Below are 18,241 nucleotides of genomic sequence, written 5' to 3'. Positions count from 1 at the left end.
GCATCTGCTGTATATCGTATTGGGTTCCCTTTACGATTTGATATGATATTGGACTTGGACATGGAGTTGTTGCGCTTGGATGCAGCTGCAAACATGCCAGGAGCAATCACTCAACTGGCTGTCTCCCATTCTCTCTCTCGATTGCTTAATGTCTCTTTCTCTCTCTGGTTCTGGCTCTGGGTGTGTGTGTGTGCGCCGCTGCAGTACCACCTCGCAATTGTTTCCCTATTGCGGAATGCTGAACGTTGCACCAGGAGTTAAGCGCTCAACTGGCAATGCGAAGCGTAGCGTAGCGCAGCACCTTCGTCTGACTAGCTAGCCCCTCATATATACATATATATATATATATATTTTATCGGTCATCGAACACTAATCGCATTTGATTCCCATTGCGATGGATTTAATTACTGTTAACCGGTTTCTCACTCTCTGTCTCACTGTCTGTATCTCGCTCGCTTGCTCGCTATCTATCTGTATCTGTATAGATAGATATATATGTGTATCTGTGCTAGGCTAAGAAGTGAAAGGTGAATGTATATAATTTACATATAGGAAATTACAACCCGTTGCATACAGCACCATCTCATCTCATCTCATCGCTGTCTCTTTTAGCTAACCTCTTGCACCACTTGGCTCTCAGTTTTCAGCTCCTGCTGCTGCAGCTGCTGCTGTTGTGGGTCATCTGTTTTTCTTTTTGGGCTGTCTTCTTCTTGATGCTTGAACACTAATCGCATTTGGTTCCCTTTTGCGATAAACGACGAAGGCACGAGCTGTTTAGGTTCATAGCCGGGCGTGCAAACGTCGATATACTACTTGGACTAAGTATATAAAACACAAGCAAGGCATACATACTGACATATTGGCATACAGGATACATACATACTGACATCACACACAAACAGACAACGTTGACTCTGCAGAAAGTAGTAGAAGTAGTTGTTGTTGTTGCTCCTCCGACGACGCTTGGATGCCCGTAGCGTACTTGCAGGCAGCTGCCCGGTACCAAGGACAACACATCAGCTCGCTCGCATCTTTAGAAACGTTAACGAGTGCTGGTGATTGTGTGGTGTGGCGGGTCTCGGTCCAAACGCATTTGTTTCCCTTTAGCGCGGACCGAGCGCATATTTCTATGCGGTGCAATGCATTACGTGCTTTCGATTTGGCTTGGCTTTGGATTATTGACGTGATTCGTCTTAATTGGCTTGAGCTAATAGCTCATTTGGATCCTGGATATATGGATATCTGGATATTTGGAGATTTGGAGATTTGGATATTTGGCGAAAGTGCAGTCAGTGTCGTCTGCTGTGCTTCGAGTTGTGTCTCGACTGGGAGCCAGCAGCCGTTTTAACTTGCAGCTAACGTTTTCTGTAATATAAAAACGTTATTACGAGTAGATCTACTTGGGATCTGCAACGCATATTGGTATTGCAACTCGTGCAGCTTTGGTGGCAGGCTGTTACGCTTATCATTTGGTTGTTGTTGTTGCTGTGGTGTTGATGTTGCCTAAACTGGACTGGATGGACTTGATGTATCGTTATTGATTCCCTTTAACGATTTGTTTTTGTTGTTGAGTAGTGAGAAAGCTAATTTGGATGTAGGAGATTGCAAGTGATTGCCAGGCAGGAGAAGGCCTCCACTTCCAGGATGTGGATAGATCGATCGATGCGATAACATCACTGTAAAAAGGTGCAAGTGCATAGCAAATTATAAGGCTAACAATTGTCTCACGCTGTCGAGTTTATTCCAGAGGCTTGTCCTCGTGCTAAACCTTGGATAAGCTGAGAGAGATTGCTGCAGCCTTTTTGGATATCTAATGGATCTGATCGTCATCACATGATTCGATTCTCTGCAAAAACAGGTATAAGCAATTCAATTGGAATTCATTGCCTGACCTTGACAAGATTCAAAATGTTCGACAAGTGTTCAGTTGAACGTTTGGATTTCGGTTGATAACGAGTGTTGTTGTGGTGTTTATATTGCTTTCAAGTTGGCATTTGATTCCCATTGCCTCAAGAAATTTTGCTACATGTACACGGGGTATATGTGTGTGTGCCGAACATCCTCAACTGCAATAGATATGTGAATATATCCTGGGAAAATAAGCTGGGGAGAATTAGCAGAAAAAAACAGAAGGAAGGAGAAAAACTTGAGTACAGCAAATCCTTTTTGCATTTACCGCTTCCGAGTTTTGATCTCTTCTCTCTGAGACGCTTTTCTTTGCCCTTCTGGGAGAAAACTCTCTACTTGCAGATATGCGCAGGCACATTCAACTGCGATCATATTAGCTACAAGATACGAAGAAAGAAAGAAACACACAAAACGATTCTTTGCTCCAGAATAATTGCAATACATAATTTACATGAAAATCGGAGGTGGACCCTTTAGATGGCGCTTCCTTTTTGCTGCCTACTCATTTCGGGGATTTACATTATTCCCAATATGCGCAGGTACCGTTCAACTGCGTCATATTGCTATAAAATACGAAGAAAAAAAGACAAATTTTTTTTGGCAAAGCGGATAGTTTACGCTGATTTTGTCATGGCATTCTCCATATAATATTGGATCATCCTCAGAAAATATTTCCCATTAATAACTGTAGATGCACCACGCTGGTTGGAAATCTTCGATAGATGTCTAGTTTAGTACTGTACTGTACTGTGTATCTACAAGAATAGAATTTCCAAATTGAGGGATAGAAATATATAAAAAGTTACGTTCTCCGGATCGCCCGTATGTCTGAATTTCAATTGTTATTCGGCTATCCGCTTTCGGTTATCGATTATCGTATATCGTAGCTCTAGCAAGGTGCTAAAAGAGAATATGGAAACAAAAACGACATTTTGTTCGAGTTAAGAGTATGAGAAAACGATTTACGCTTTGCCAGTGGAGAGTTTGTAGTTAATCTTGTCTGTCTCGTTCCCCTTGCGTTCCTACATGGGTAGAGCTCTATAATTGCGAAAAGATTGTATTGGATTCTCCTCTCTCATCATACTCTTTCTTGCAGATGCACGCAGGCACCGTTCAACTGCGTCGCATCGCTAAAAAATATAAACGAAAAATTGTCTTTGTCCTAAACTACAGGTGGGGAGTTTACGTGAGTGTAGTCAGTTAATTGGTTATCGTTATTAGATAGTAGAACCTCTCTCTGGTTGATCATCTTCCAATTGAACGGATAAGTGCATATATATATAGGTGTCTCTCTCTCTCTCTCTCTGCCTTCCATTTGATTCAATCAAGACGTGAGACGCTCACAGGCACTGGTCAACTGTGATGCATCGCTACAAAAAGATGGAAGCCCTCATATTTAGGCTGTACATAACGGATAGAGATAAACAATATTTCAAACTTGTTCCTTGCGAGTGGATACGCATTATCAATTCCAAGTATTTTTGCCTAATGCCTCTCAATTATCCAAACTGATGCGACAGTCAATTTCTTAGTTTAAGATACGTGCAGGAACCGTTCAACTGCATCATACCGCTAAAAGACATGTTGTTTTGATAGAGAATAAAAAAAAAATTAAGCAGAAGATGCCGAGATCCAATCGCATTTAGCACTGCTTGGGCACTGCTTGCCACTGCTTGATAAATGTGTCTGCAATTCAAGTGTTATTAAACGAGCAAAATCCCATACGGCTTACGTGCCACCATTGTGTCAAAGTGTGAGCGAAGTGAAGAAAAAGATAGGCGACCGACAAAGTGATGATAGTGATGATGACGACAACGAAAACGACGAAATACGATCAAGATGGCTGCGTAGTTTCAAGAAAACAAATTCCGTTGCGTCACAGGCACATTCAACTGTGACGATGTTGTTGCTGTTGCTCCTCCATTCATTTCTGCTTCTCCTTGTGCGCTGTAAATCTATTTTAAAAAGCAATTTGTTGTTGCGTTCGCAGCTGATATACGAATACCGTGTGTATGCAGAGATATAACTGTGTGGATGGGTGGTGGGTGGCGTCAGCAACTGCTAAGCGCGCTGTATGTAGAGTAGGTGGTGATATTGTGGTCGTGGTGGCGGCGGCGGTGGTGGTGGTGGTGATATTGGTAGTTGGTAGAGTAGGCAAATAAAGCACACGCACACACACACTCACACGCACGCACACACGTTTGCTGTTGAGCTGAAGCTGCTGCTGCTGCTGCCGCGCGCAATTCCGCCTTGTCCCCCATTATATATTTTTGTCAGCTGCATCTGGCATATTTTGCATTTCTGCATTTGTTTTTTTTTTTTCTGGTTTGGGCAAAGGAGACTCGGTGGTGTTTGCTGCTGCTGCTGCTGCTAAGCTGCTGCCTTCGGCGAACTGTTACTGTGTAGGATCGGCTGGCGCACAACAACAACCCGATGCCATTGCCATTGCTGGTGGTTGCGGTTGTTGTTGCTGCTGCTGTAGTAGAAGACGGACAGACGTGAAGACTCACTCAGTGTTATAAAACAAAAATCTTGAAGCCATTCGATTAACAATCGATGATGGGATTTGATGATTTTTGATATCATTGCGTTTCAATTTGATTCGGTTTCGATATCGATGTTGATGATTGGTTGCTCTCTTTTGGTTGTTTGTCAAGTGTTCCGTTCCTCCTCATCGTTGCCATTAACGAACGTATCGAGGAGCAGGAAAACTGCAATACAAAATCAGTTATAGACGAATATGTATACGACAAGAGAAAAGGGGGAAATTTCAATTGATTTTTTCTTATTAGATTTGCTTATAGACAAAAGTTCAGAGTAAATAATAAAGGCAACAGTGATTGATTTCAAAATTACATACAATATACATTTTATTTATGTTACATACAATTATCAGTTCCGTTAGATTTTCTTTTATATTTACACAATTATTTGTTCGCTTTGTTCGCGATTCTACATGCTATTATATTGTGGAAGCTACGACTCATTATTCTTCCTGTTTGTCTTTCGATTCAATATGAATCATCAAAAATGCTGTTTTTCTTTTTCTCACTAGCTGAATATCTCATACAAGCGGACGCACACTGACGAAAATAGAAATAGCGGACCAGTTTATCCAACGTTTGAAAGAAAAGAAAACAAAGGCACGTATATACATATGTATGTATGTACATGCATATGTGCTTGTGTCTGTTGCGCAGAGCAACAACTTTTGTGAGTATACACAAAAACACAAACATACACGCATGCATATATATAAATATAACAAGATGGCGTCGTTGATTTATGTACGTGCCTTTGTTGTACTGCGCTACCTACCCTCGTTCGTATTACATGCTATTGTGAAATTTTTCTTTGTATGAAATATTTGACTACTTTCAAAGTTCAAAAAAACAGACTATAGAGTTATAATTAATTAATAAGATAAAATTACAAACCGAGTGTGAATCCCGGACCAAAGGCTTCATTCTGATGAGCGTTGAATAGACAGAGATCGCACCAGCAGTCGCCAATGACTCACTGCTCTGCTCGTTCACGAAGGCCATTTGTTCGTCCTCCTCATCTCATCATCTCACACTCTTCACAGCCTTCACATATTTCATTACAATCTAGGTATAACAGGTTTGCACACGTTTTGCAACTGCAAATGAGAAATGTTTTTCGTAATAAAACTAATTTAACAAATGAGCAAATGATTGAAAAAAATAGGAAACAAATTAGATAGCTTGACAGTTGAAGCTTGAACACGTTCTTCTCATCTCGTTTTTTCTCTCGAATATATAAAAATGTGTCACACATAGAGTTGTCTCTGTCTAGCTAACTGTGCACTGCAATGGCGCATGGTCGTTGGTTGTTGTAATTGCTGCTGCTGCCATTGTTGTTGTTGCTGCCGCTGCTACTGTTGTTGTTATTGCTGCTGCTTAGACTGCTCAAAAAACTGTCGAGGCCACTGAGTTCGCTCCTCCATAGATTATTTTCAATATTGCGTTGTTCAGTCTCCACAGTGGCGTCGCAGTTTTGTTGGTATTTATCATTGGCATCGCTGGCACAATGCGTTTTCCCATGTGGCACAAATTTTGTTTGGATGTCGAGCCAACGACTGAAGCGTTCTTGTTGTTTCCTGCGCAGTTCATGCTCAGCGTGCAGCAATGCCGTCGACAAAATGGCGTTGACCCGAAGGCTGCCCGAGCCTCGCATTTTACGACGCATTTGCACGCGTTTCATGCGAAAATTTCGCACCCAATATGTCAACGTTTTGGGCTCCTCAACACAATCATACTCATCGTAATAAGCAACCATTTTTACACGTTGCTTTAGAAATATATAACTTTCTTTTCAGTATAGATATACACACACACACACACCTCTGCTGCTGCTTGAGTGTTGATCAGCGTGCTGCGACTTGTATTTCACTGTCTGGTTATATAACTTTCCAGAAACTAAGAACTTCTAACTACTGACACGTCTTAACTGCACAACTTTTCAAAGGAAAATGATGGAACAAGTGAGAATGGCACTGCTTTTATAGCTGCGTCCGCAGCAACGAAACGTATTGCTACGCGACGCTGGCAAATGTAGTACCTGCATTTGGGTTGATTTGTGACAGCTGCAGCCGTCAGGGGTTGCAAAAACCAGTTTTAAAGATTCTAGAAATTAGGTAGGAGACCTTAGTTTCAAGGGTATCCCTATTGCTACCTGTTTAAGACGTGAATAATCATGGGAAAATTGCACCCCATAAAGTTATTTAGCAAAGCAGAATGGCTGCCGTTTTGTATACCTGCCAACTTGTTTTGTAACTTGCCTCGAAACAAATGAAATGAAACAGGGAAATGTGGTGGCATGCCGACAAAATGACATGCGACCTCAGTCGAAAAAGCAGAAAATGCGAAGCCATTAATGTTTTGCCACAAATTTCATTTGCACATTTTTAAATACATTACAATTAAAATTGTTCCATTTAATCGATTTTTTCATGGTAAAATAGAAGTTCGATGAATCGACTGTTCGAGAAAATATATCGATTATATTGATGGTAAATACTCTGAACAAAATTTTAATAAAATTTATAATAAATGTGTTATTTATTAGTGAAGTCTAATAAAATTAATTATTTTTTTATTCAGCTTATTTAACTGATCAACTAAATGCAAATATCAATATATAATAAATTTTAAATCGATAATCGCAGATAGGAATTAGCTGATTACAGTTTCTTTTAATATCCGGCAACGCCAGACACTTACAGTTATTTTTAAGGCGCGTGCATTTTATTATGATTAAAATTAATTCGCAAGTTTAATTATGGCAGCCTTAATTACCAAATCCATTAAAATAGTACAGTTCAATGCTGAAAATGTAAAAGCTTGTCCAAACAAGATGAGCCCTACTTTCTGGAAGAGCGATAGTGACAAAGAGGAAGCGGAGTCTCCATGGGAATTGACGAGCACAAATCCCTTTCGAAATATGCTAGAGGACGAGCAATATTTAAATCAGGAGCTAGAGTTGGAAAGTAAACTAAGTGCTGAGTGTCGCATGAACAACTTCATACATCGCATTCTATCCCGCGAAGCAGTGCCGGAATATGCACTTGTATGTAAAAATGTGACTAACCATTCCACTCAGTGTTGCAACAACAGCTTTTTACCGTCAAATCTAGCGTTTTTTAAAGTCCACAAGTAGAAATAAATTTAAAACAAACTTTAATTTTTTAAGTCGGATGCAGTGTTCAATGTGGATAAGCCCAGAGATGCTGTGGCTTTGGGTGAGGAGTTGCCTATTGAGCCTCTGTCGGAGGAGTATGTTGTCGGACATCTGATGATATTGGAGATAATCGAGGTGCGTCCCAGTTGAATATCACTTCTGCTTCAGAGGCTGATTGCATTTCATCCACAGGTGTATAGTCCCTTTCAGTTCTGGTTCCACAAATACAAGGACTCGCAATTGCTCAACCAGATGAACAGTCAAATCAAGTAAACTGTAAACTGGAGGGGAAGTAAATCAATCTCTAATTGTTGCCTCCCTTCCGTTGCAGTGAGATTTTTTCTTCGGACCACGCCATTAGGAATTGGAAGCTACCCCCTTTCTTTATAAAGCCCGGATATATATGCGCTGTCTGTTACGAGTTCATCTGGCGACGTGCTCGCATTGTCCACGGACCAGAGACGTACAATAAGAAGGTATCCCTCTATTTGGTCGACTATGGCAAGGCTATAGAGGTGCCAACCGAGAATCTCTATTTTCTACATAAATCCTTTATGGATCAGCCGGCATTGGCCAAGCGGGGCACACTGACTGATGTGGTTCCCTTTCACTTCCACTGGCCATCCGATGTGACGGAGTTTTTCAGACGCCTGGTAACCAATCGACAATTGCATGGCTGCATTAAGGATGTGGATTTGGATGAACGCATTCTATATGTCAATCTGTGGGATACCAATAACCATCAGGTCACAGTCAGCTCAGAGCTGATCAAGTCCAAACTGGCCGGTTCCAGTCGCAACTACTGCGATGAAGTACGCGCTCATAACAACGGACGTCATTTACGCTATGTGCGTGAGCTTCTGCCCACGTAGGTCCCACAAGTTGATCCCTTAAAGAATAGACCTGTCAGTTAACTATATTCACTTGCAGCTTTGATATATTGGAGTCGCAGCTGTTTCCCACAGACTCCGAGACATTCGAAAACCAGTTTGATGAAATCATCTATAAACCTGAATTCTTGCGTGATTTTCAACCGCCTGTACTTACAAATCCGTTTCGACGTGGCCTTCAGGATGCGCTGGTCGCTTGGTTGGAGAAATTTAAGCCTGGGGAAATAGCCTGGCGCAAACTCCAACAGAATGCCAAGAATAATTAACAACTATAACTTAACTATATTCAATTTTTATATTACATACTAGATTTGTAAATCAGTTTTTCATTTGATCTAACAATTTACGTATTATAATTCGAATTTAAATGACAACAGCCAGCTTATAATTTAATCAAATTTACAAATATGTAATTGTTATAATACATATCAATTTATGCTTTACAAGCCGAATTTATTTGACAATAATTAATCTGTAAACTATCGCGGTATTTTAAATGGGCAACACAATGTTAAAGTATTATAATTCCCATAAAATTATATACAACTAATAATGAGTTGGCTTAGAAACTATAAAAACTACGTATACGTATATATAGAAGTGTGAATGATTATTTATATAGTATTTTAAAACAAACTTGCAAAAAAAACTTGCAGCTGTATTTAATTATCGTTGCAATGTTCAAAATGTTCAAATATAATGATCATAAGCGCTCATATATGTATATGTATGATCATTAATATATATGTATGTAAGAATTTTGGGAGAAACATTTGTCCGTGCAGTTGAACCCGACAGTTCCCAACATTCAGTACAATTTAGCACCTCGTCGGGAGTGGATCACTGATCGCGAATAACGGTACAAGTGTTATTGTGGCAAAAGTGAAGTGACGACGCGGGGGGAGATGATAAATTTTGCACATACAGCGGTTTGAAAAACAATTCAATATTTTGAAGATTTTCAAATAAACAAAACAGCTCACAGCCGTTGAAGTGCTACAATTTACGAAAGAAAAAAGAAATAATATTGTGGCAACAAACTTGATCGATAGGGGAAAAGGGAAAAAGAGGGGATCGATCAATTGGAGAGGCACAACATCTGCACAGATCAAAAGATTGATTGCAGGCCATAAAACTAAAGTGGATGCGTGCTGAAAATTCATGCAAAATTTTCACTTTCCATCAATGATTTGGCGGCACACAAGAACAAGATTCCTTATGGTCAATCGTGCATCGAATTTTGTAGGCCACACAATTGTAAACAAATCAACAATAGCAGAACCAAGAATAACAACAATCACAACAACAATACCAACAAGGGACAGAAGTGTAAACGGGCTAAATGGAGAATGTGCGATTTTCCATCATCGTAAGTGATGAGATCCAAAACAACCGTTCTCCCTCCCCCTCAACCACCACCCTCCCTGCACCTTTTCATCCTCTCTCCAAACAGTGCTGCCGACTCAGCTATTTTTGCGACAGATCTGAAGTTTTTCGAATGTCAATCGCTGGAAATATTTTGAAATAGCGGCTGTTCCGGCAACCAGGAAATTATAGTTATTTACATCTGAAAACATCTGAAAATATTCCAAAAGTAATTATTTCTAATTATTAAAACCTATTATTTTATTTTTATTATTTTCAAACTTTTGTGTTACAAAAATGATAATGGAAAAAAGTAATAGTCTCGAATTGCTATTGCTAGATTATTATTTTTTTTTTTGTATATTTTGCTCTTAAAGTCTCTGAGATTTTAATTCTCATTTAGAAGATAGGTAGAAAATCATTAGAAAAACTATCAGGAGTGCCACAGAAACCGAAATCAACCGAAAATCTCCCAAAAATGTATGTAAATTTCCTAGACTTTTCAAGCTATTTTTCTTTGGCTCTAAAATGTTGGCAACACTGACTTCCTCTCTATCCTCCTCTCTTCCGCACTCGATCATTTCCACCGCTTTGTTTGTTTTTGTGTCGATAATTGGTTTGTTTGTTTTGGCAGGAAAACGATCTGAAATGGCAGTCGGAGAGTGAGGCAGCCGATATGGACCTGCTGTTTGATAAGCGCAGCATCTCCAGCGAGGCCAACAGCGACGCCGTTTTTAGCAATGAGGCGCACGAGATTTTTGCGAGGCAACAACAAAACCAGGTGCTGTGGCAGCCACAAGAGATTGATGAAACACTCTCCGCGCTGCCCAATGCCGTTCACATTTTGGAAATGGTCAAATCTGCCTGCTTTTTGGGTTAGTCAGCAGATCTCTTACCACCTGGCATCATAATCATTATACTTTTTCTTGTTTTTTTTTTCCAGAACTCTTGATCGATCCAAGCGATTGCAATCTTGCGCTAATTTGTTGTTCTATCTATGGTTCCGTGGAGAACGTCATCTACCTGTTGACTCACTACGATGCGGATCCAAATTTTGCTGATAATCGCGGACGTACTTCGCTCCACTTTGCTTGCTGTCGCGCCAATGCTCCCATTGCCAAGGTGCTTCTGGATCGGGGATCTGATCCAAATCGCTGGGATGCCAAGAAGGAAGTGACGCCGCTGCATTGCGCTGCCAGGTGAAGCATAAGCACTTGATTTTAAGTAGTTACTTATAGTTCCTGTTAATGCTCAATACTTGAAAGAAGAGAAGAGTATTTTAACTTTGGAGCATCGGAAATTTAATAAAAAATAAGATTTAAAATTTGAAAAAAATATGATTTAAGATTTTGAAAAAAAATATGCTAAACAATTACTGAATATTTTAAAAATTTATATATATTTAATAGTAGATAAATTTAGAGCCCAATACAATGATCAAAGGGACATTCTACAGTCTGAAATATTCGAAATCTTTTTACGATAAATATCAAAAGTTTTAAGAGTCTAAATTTGTATAAATTATAGCATGACTTTTTACAAAACATGATAAGAGGTTAAGTTCATACATTTTAAAAATTACATTTCTAGTTAAACGAAAAATTCTATGATACTTTGAATCTAAGTACTAGTATATCAAGTTTATTTTAGAATATTGTGCTTAATTTTTCTTTAAGTAGACCGTTTTTAAATTTTTGTCTACTTGCTTTTGCAATTTGTTCTTTGGAACATCTCTATTTACTTTTAATATATATTATTATTATTATGCTACAATATTAATTGTTGTTGAGATTTAAGTCTCTGGAACATTAATATTTATTTGGATTATTTTTGCATAATATTTTAAATATTAACCTTATTTTGCGTGTACTCTCGAATGTAGCGTTCTTGACTGTCTGTTTGTATTTATATCTCACTGAGACGTTCTCTTCATTTGCAGTTCAAAGAGTGTGGAGTGTATCTTGCTGCTGTTGCGTCGCAAGGCGAACATCAACATTGGCATTGAGAGGCGATCTGCGTTGCATTATGCGATCGACGGCAATGCTGTGGATTGTGTGGAAATTCTATTGAAGTATGGCGCCGATCCGAATACTCCGCAGGTGTACACGGAGACACCATTGCATACCGCCTCCGCCTCTGGATTCACCAAGTGCGTGGAGCTGCTGCTGAATCACAATGCCGATGTGCGCTCTCAATTCGGGGAAGGCAAAGTGACGGCGCTACATTTGGGTAAGAAAGTGGGAGGAGCAACTGACGCATGCTAACATTTATCTATTCTTTCCAGCTGCGGAAAATGATTACGCCGAGTGTGTGAAACTGCTCTTGGATCATCGGGCCGATGTCAACTGCCGGAATGCCAGCCAACAGACGCCTCTGCATCTCGCCTGTCTCTCCCAGTCCATTGGCACCGTTGAGATTCTCCTGAAATACGGCGCCAATGTGAATGCCGTCTATCGCGACGGACGCACCGCGTTGCATGCCGCCATCGTGAAGCAATCGCGTTGCCTCGACTGTTGCAACGCTCTCCTCAAGGCGGGCGCCGATGTCAACAAGGCGGATGATTACGGATACACGCCCCTGCATATTGCCGCCCTCAATGAATTCAGCAGCTGTGTGTACACCTTTATAGGTGAGTCATTTACTACACTAACTTATCAAAAATTTTGACTTGTAAAGTTGCTAGATCCAAAGTCTGACCAACTTCAGCCTTCCATAACTTTGTCAAAACTGGACCGATTATCAAACGGAATGTCATTTTAATCATAATTTGACCTCTAAATTCATTCTGCATTCAAATTTAATTAATTTTGTAAAAAAAATTATTTTCCTCTAGATCATGGTTTTGATGCTAAGGGTCGTCCCCCCTTTGATTTTTTGAAAATTGAAAATTTTAAATCTCAAGTTTTCACTTTTAATCGACTCCTTATATCGTAAATAGTATAAAACAACACTTTAAATTTGACTCTGAGACCTTTCAAATTTCTGTAAAAAATCATGTGAAATCTGACAAAAATTTTGACTTGTAAAGTTGCTAGATCCAAAGTCAGACCAACTTCAGCCTTCCATAACTTTGTCAAAACTGGACCGATTTTCAAACGGAATGTCATTTTAATCATGGTTTGGCCTCTTAATTCATTCTGCATTTAAATTTAATTAATTTTGTAAAAAAAATTATTTTTCTCTAAATCATGGTTTTGATGCTAAGGGTCCCCCCTTTGATTTTTGGAAAATTGAAAATTTTAAATCTCAAGTTTTCACTTTTAATCGACTCCTTATATCGTAAATAGTATAAAACAACACTTTAAATTTGATTCTGAGACCTTTCAAATTTCTGTAAAAAATCATGTGAAATCTAACAAAAATATTGACTTGTAAAGTTGCTAGATCCAAAGTCAGACCAACTTCAGCCTTCCATAACTTTGTCAAAACTGGACCGATTTTCAAACGGAATGTCATTTTAATCATGGTTTGGCCTCTTAATTCATTCTGCATTTAAATTTAATTAATTTTGTAAAAAAAATTATTTTTCTCTAAATCATGGTTTTGATGCTAAGGGTCCCCCCTTTGATTTTTGGAAAATTGAAAATTTTAAATCTCAAGTTTTCACTTTTAATCGACTCCTTATATTGTAAATAGTATAAAACAATACTTTAAATTTGATTCTGAGACCTTTCAAATTTCTGTAAAAAATCATGTGAAATCTGACAAAAAATTTGACTTGTAAAGTTGCTAGATCCAAAATCTGACCAACTTCAAACTTCCATAACTTTGTCAAAACTGAACCGATTTTCAAACGGAATGTTATTTTAATCATGATTTGGCCTCTAAATTCATTCTGCATTCAAATTTAATTAATTTTGTAAAAAAAATTATTTTCCTCTAGATCATGGTTTTCATGCTAAGGGTCCCTCCTTTGATTTTTTGAAAATTGAAAATTTTAAATCTCAAGTTTTCACTTTTAATCGACTCCTTATATCGTAAATAGTATAAAACAACACTTTAAATTTGATTCTGAGACCTTTCAAATTTCTGTAAAAAATCATGTGAAATCTGACAAAAATTTTGACTTGTAAAGTTGCTAGATCCAAAGTCTGACCAACTTCAAACTTCCATAACTTTGTCAAAACTGGACCGATTTTGAAACGGAATATCATTTTGATCATGATGTGGCCTCTAAATTTATTCTGCATTTCAATATTGTTCACTTAGGAAATTTTATAATTTTCGAGTACCATAGTTAGGTTCGATGTTGATGTTAAGGGTTCTCCTCAAGAACGTTTCTCGCTCTTGATTTTTATCCCTTTTTGGGAACTTTGATTTTTCTAAGTACTTTTTGAAAGCTTTTAAATTAATTTACATGAGGCCAATCTCTCCTCCGTAATTTACAGAGCACGGCGCAGATATAACCGCTCGGACGGATGGACACACATCAGCTCTAACATTTATAGTGCGTCGCTGTCCGGAGGTTATACCAAAGTTAATGCAAAAACTGGATGACTCCATTAAAGCGAACGATCACGAGATTGGGGATGTGGATTGTCAGATAAAGTTGGACTTTCGTCTCCTCGTGCCCAGCTCCTCGATGGAGAAGGGGGAAACGGAGCTGATGCTGACGCTGATTGAGGTCGGACAGAAGCGTATTCTGATGCATCCGTTGTGCGAGACATTTCTGTTCCTCAAGTGGCGACGCATTCGTAAATTCTTTCTCCTCAGCCTGGCCTATCACACCTGCTTCGTGCTGCTCTTCACGCTCTACGTGATTGGCGTCTATGTGCGATGTTGCAAGCCGGGAGAGACGTGTCTGGCACCTGGCTACGTTTCAACCATTGGTTACTTTGTGATTGTGCTGAATATCTTGCTGCTTGGTAAGGAACTTTTTCAAATGGCTCACGGATTGCATGGTTATGCCAAGTACTGGGAAAACTGGCTACAATGGACCATTGTCTTTGGTGTGCTGTTGTGTGTGGTAGGTATTACTTTACTTAATTTAATTTTTTTTAATAACTAACTATTTTTTAAAAATATTCTTTAAATGATTGTATTTATTCATATATCAAAATTGTTTAATTTTTGATATTTTGTATCAAAGTTTTGTTAATCTTCTGATGTTATTATAGACACCAGAAACATTGTGGACTGGCGATCTGTTGACGGTGCCCATGTGGCAACATCATGTGGCAGCGGTGGTTATACTCTTGGTCTGGCTGGAGCTTATGATGCTGGTGGGACGCTTTCCCATTTTCGGCGTCTATGTGCAAATGTTTACCAAGGGTAAATATCTCAAAAGATTCTAACAAAATTGACAGATTAAAAAACCTTTCCTTTTACATTTAACAGTTGCTGTTAACTTTGGCAAGTTCCTGTTGGCCTATATCTGTCTGTTGATTGCCTTTGGACTGAGCTTCGCTGTGCTCTTCAATGATTATCCGGCTTTTGAGAATATAACATGGTCGTTTATGAAATCGTTTACCATGATGTCGGGAGAACTTGAATTTGAGGATATCTTTTATGGCGACTATGCGGTCAAGTTCCCTGTGACCTCTCACATAATATTCCTTGCCTTTGTGCTCTTGGTGACGGTTATATTGACCAATCTGATGTTGGGTCTGGCTGTCAGCGATATCCAGGGACTGCAGGTGTCCGCCTCCTTGGATCGTCTGGTGCGACAGGCGGAGCTGGTGTCGCGTCTAGAGAGTTTCTTCTTCTCCCGCCTGCTGAGAAATGCTCCTCTCGTGCATTACTGCAAACGCAAAGCTCTGCTGCGAACCTCACGCGACAAATTGCAGTTCACGGTGCGTCCCAATGATCCCAGGGATCGCTCCCAGCTGCCGGAGGATATCAAGCTCAATATCTACAAACTTGTGGCGGAAAGAAGAGATCGCAATATGAGTATTCGAAGGCGTCAATTCGAGACAAATTATCACATGTTCAGTCGCAGTCTGCAGCGTCAAAAGGATCCGAAGGAGTTGAAAACCGCATCACAGCAACAACAACAGTCACAGCAGACACAACCGGAGTCAAACAATGCAACACAGACACAGGTTTTCCAGATGAACGAACTGCTGCGTCCACGTTCAGCAACCAATGTGCCACAACAGTTGCGGCAGGAGCACGAGACAATTGTCAAGCTGAAGAATCAGGCCAACGATTGGCGTGCCGAGGTCCAGACACTCAAGGAGCAACTGTCACAGCTCACAGCCAAATTCGACAGATTCACTGAGAATGCAATGCGCAAATTGAATTACACCGCCGACGAACTCTGCCGCATGAAGCAGCAACAACAGACGTCGCCCACAACGACAGCCGAGACACTGCGTCATCAGCGGCATCAACATCGTTGAGATTTGAATACTTTGTATACGAGGGTGGGCTAATAAGTCATCTATCTATGTAGAAAACCCCACATTTTGTAAAGATAAATAAATATACTTTTCAAAATTTTATTTTTTTAGAACAGTTAATTTTAAATGACGATTCTCACACCTTTTTTATTCATAAAAATATTTAAATAAAAATGATACCTTTAAAAGATAAATAAAATTTAAGCACTTTAGCTATAAAGCTTGGGAGCTAATCACAACAAATGTTATTTTTGTGCTTTCCAAATAATTAGATGAGTCAAAGTTCTGAATATGGGGAATTTTTTTAAGAGATAACCTCTTCATTTCCGCAGAGTAATTTTTTAAAATTTAAAATAGATAATAGTCTGATGAATATGGCAGATGACGTAGTTTATACAATTTTGACATGACTTCAAAGTTGCTTATAATTGGACTAAAAAAGTTAAACCAAGTCATCAGTCGACTCTCGTATAAACGAATAATGTAAATAATATATTCTTGTAAGTAATTACAATCAAACAGCTTTATTAATTAACTTATTTTCCGGTACTGGCGGATTGGTTAACCACTTGTCATTGCTCTGATTCCATACCAAAGAATCTTCATCTGGTCGCGGATCATGTGCTGATATCTGTGTCCAGGTCTTTGTTATTGGATTGTATGCAAAATTTTTAGAATCACTCGGTGGCGGTGCCGGTGTTAGGTCGATCAATGGTGGCCTGGTTATGGGCACAACTAGGGGCTTTGGTTGTCCTCCTGGCTGCATGCTTATGTACTCCACCTGAGACTTGGGATTGGAGTAATCAGCGGGCAGAGCCAGCGACATCGAGAACAGCAGCATTCCAACTAGATATTGTATATGCCATATAGTTTGATCTATTAATTATGGGAACAATTTAAAAACTTACGGCATATGTGAATTGTTCGCAGCATATTTAGATTTTATATCAATCTCTAGCTGAGATTACCACACTGAACAACGCTTTAATTGAGACTGAAATTGCGACTACTTCATGAGATAAGAAAAAGCTGTGAGACTTGAAAATCTCAGCTTATTAATTAGTTTGTTTGTTTTTTATTAAGATTTGTTGAGGTCATTAGAGTGAACATTGAACTGGCGATTAAGTGTTTGACTAGTCCATAAAAATATTACTATAAATTTTACGTTGTACTGCAGATTCCCAAGTGTAGACGACGTACATCTAAGGATTACAAATTATATTAAATAATTTTCTGCATTTCTCTTAAAAGGAAACTCACTTTGTCCACAACCGACGGCACAATTGAAGCGTCCTTCATTAAAATAATTGACATTATCGCTGCCACAAATGGGATTATATTCGCTTGTTGCAGGACAGGATTGTATACAGGCCCGAACCCTTGGGGAAGCTGTCGTTGGCGCCGCTGTTGTTGTGGAGACACGATTCTCTATGGGACGACCACTGATAAATGTTTTTGTTAAATCCTCATCCCTAGGCCAAAACTGTGGAGCAGCATTTGCTCCAACGATCAATAAGACCAGCAGAGCTTTAAGAGATGTTTTAGTTATCGAATTGATTATGAATTGAATTATTTTAATGACCCACCGAACATGTGGAAGCTTTTCATTTTTATATGATATGCGAAGCTGACGAACTTGTCTGTTCAACTGTGAAACTGAAACGCGTCTGAAAGCGTCAAACGTCCCGTCACGCGTTTATAACCGAAGGTCAGCACAAAACAAATCTTTTGGGTATTGATTGCTTATTCAACGTCAGAAGTATCTCTGATTCTCTTTATCGCTCTTAGAGCTCGGGGGAATGCCCGCAATTCTCGTGGAGGTACGAACGGATTAACAAGTAGAACTACCTGAATAAAACCATTGTGAGTCATTTGCATATGAAGTTATTAAGGCTAAGATATGGGAAACGATACACTGCACACACTAAATAAAAAATAAAAATAAATAAAAGTACAGTGAAATTTCCTTATCAAGAACATCTAAATAAAGCCGACTGTCGAAGTACATTAAATATATACTCTAATATTAATCGAAAT

At 39.1% G+C, this 18,241-nt stretch overlaps 5 protein-coding genes and 1 long non-coding RNA gene across 7 annotated transcripts; 2 read left to right on the top strand and 4 right to left on the bottom strand.

The window, feature by feature from the left end:
- Positions 1-2,935: 2,935 nt before the first annotated feature.
- Positions 2,936-6,400, bottom strand: LOC117789254. The gene is made up of 3 exons (XR_004617849.1): positions 6,273-6,400; positions 5,346-5,548; positions 2,936-4,619 (listed from the first exon to the last, which is right to left on the bottom strand). It is a non-coding gene; the product is annotated as an uncharacterized LOC117789254 (long non-coding RNA).
- LOC117789252 (putative uncharacterized protein DDB_G0291786) lies at positions 5,678-6,266 on the bottom strand. Its single transcript, XM_034628365.1, has one exon. It carries the CDS (start codon positions 6,205-6,207, stop codon positions 5,725-5,727), a length of 483 nt encoding a protein of 160 aa, XP_034484256.1. The 5' UTR covers positions 6,208-6,266; the 3' UTR covers positions 5,678-5,724.
- Positions 6,401-7,114: 714 nt separating the features above from the next.
- Positions 7,115-9,055, top strand: LOC117787606 (tudor domain-containing protein 5-like). Of its 2 annotated transcripts, XM_034626175.1 has the most exons (6): positions 7,115-7,497; positions 7,621-7,743; positions 7,801-7,877; positions 7,940-8,084; positions 8,172-8,476; positions 8,539-9,055. In XM_034626175.1, exons 1-6 carry the CDS (start codon positions 7,210-7,212, stop codon positions 8,762-8,764), a joined length of 1,164 nt encoding a protein of 387 aa, XP_034482066.1. In that variant the 5' UTR covers positions 7,115-7,209; the 3' UTR covers positions 8,765-9,055. The 2 variants fall into 2 exon arrangements, with proteins under 2 accessions (XP_034482066.1, XP_034482065.1); XM_034626174.1 differs by having other exon boundaries at positions 7,940-8,476.
- Positions 9,056-9,305: 250 nt separating this feature from the next.
- LOC117787827 (transient receptor potential channel pyrexia) lies at positions 9,306-16,297 on the top strand. The gene is made up of 8 exons (XM_034626447.1): positions 9,306-9,867; positions 10,498-10,738; positions 10,807-11,062; positions 11,803-12,092; positions 12,148-12,492; positions 14,252-14,829; positions 14,981-15,134; positions 15,201-16,297. Exons 1-8 carry the CDS (start codon positions 9,841-9,843, stop codon positions 16,202-16,204), a joined length of 2,895 nt encoding a protein of 964 aa, XP_034482338.1. The 5' UTR covers positions 9,306-9,840; the 3' UTR covers positions 16,205-16,297.
- Positions 16,298-16,668: 371 nt separating this feature from the next.
- LOC117787828 lies at positions 16,669-17,244 on the bottom strand. The gene is made up of 2 exons (XM_034626448.1): positions 17,113-17,244; positions 16,669-17,050 (listed from the first exon to the last, which is right to left on the bottom strand). The coding sequence occupies exons 1-2, from the start codon at positions 17,135-17,137 to the stop codon at positions 16,719-16,721; spliced, it is 357 nt and encodes a 118-aa protein (XP_034482339.1). The 5' UTR covers positions 17,138-17,244; the 3' UTR covers positions 16,669-16,718.
- A 19-nt stretch (positions 17,245-17,263) lies between these two features.
- Positions 17,264-17,926, bottom strand: LOC117787829. Its single transcript, XM_034626449.1, has 3 exons — positions 17,791-17,926; positions 17,465-17,731; positions 17,264-17,406 (listed from the first exon to the last, which is right to left on the bottom strand). The coding sequence occupies exons 1-3, from the start codon at positions 17,810-17,812 to the stop codon at positions 17,366-17,368; spliced, it is 330 nt and encodes a 109-aa protein (XP_034482340.1). The 5' UTR covers positions 17,813-17,926; the 3' UTR covers positions 17,264-17,365.
- Between the last annotated feature and the right edge of the window lie 315 nt (positions 17,927-18,241).

Source organism: Drosophila innubila (genome assembly GCF_004354385.1).
Source record: "Drosophila innubila isolate TH190305 chromosome 3L unlocalized genomic scaffold, UK_Dinn_1.0 0_D_3L, whole genome shotgun sequence".
NCBI classification, from domain to species: domain Eukaryota; kingdom Metazoa; phylum Arthropoda; class Insecta; order Diptera; family Drosophilidae; genus Drosophila; species Drosophila innubila.
This window is presented reverse-complemented; position numbering and strand designations above follow the sequence as displayed.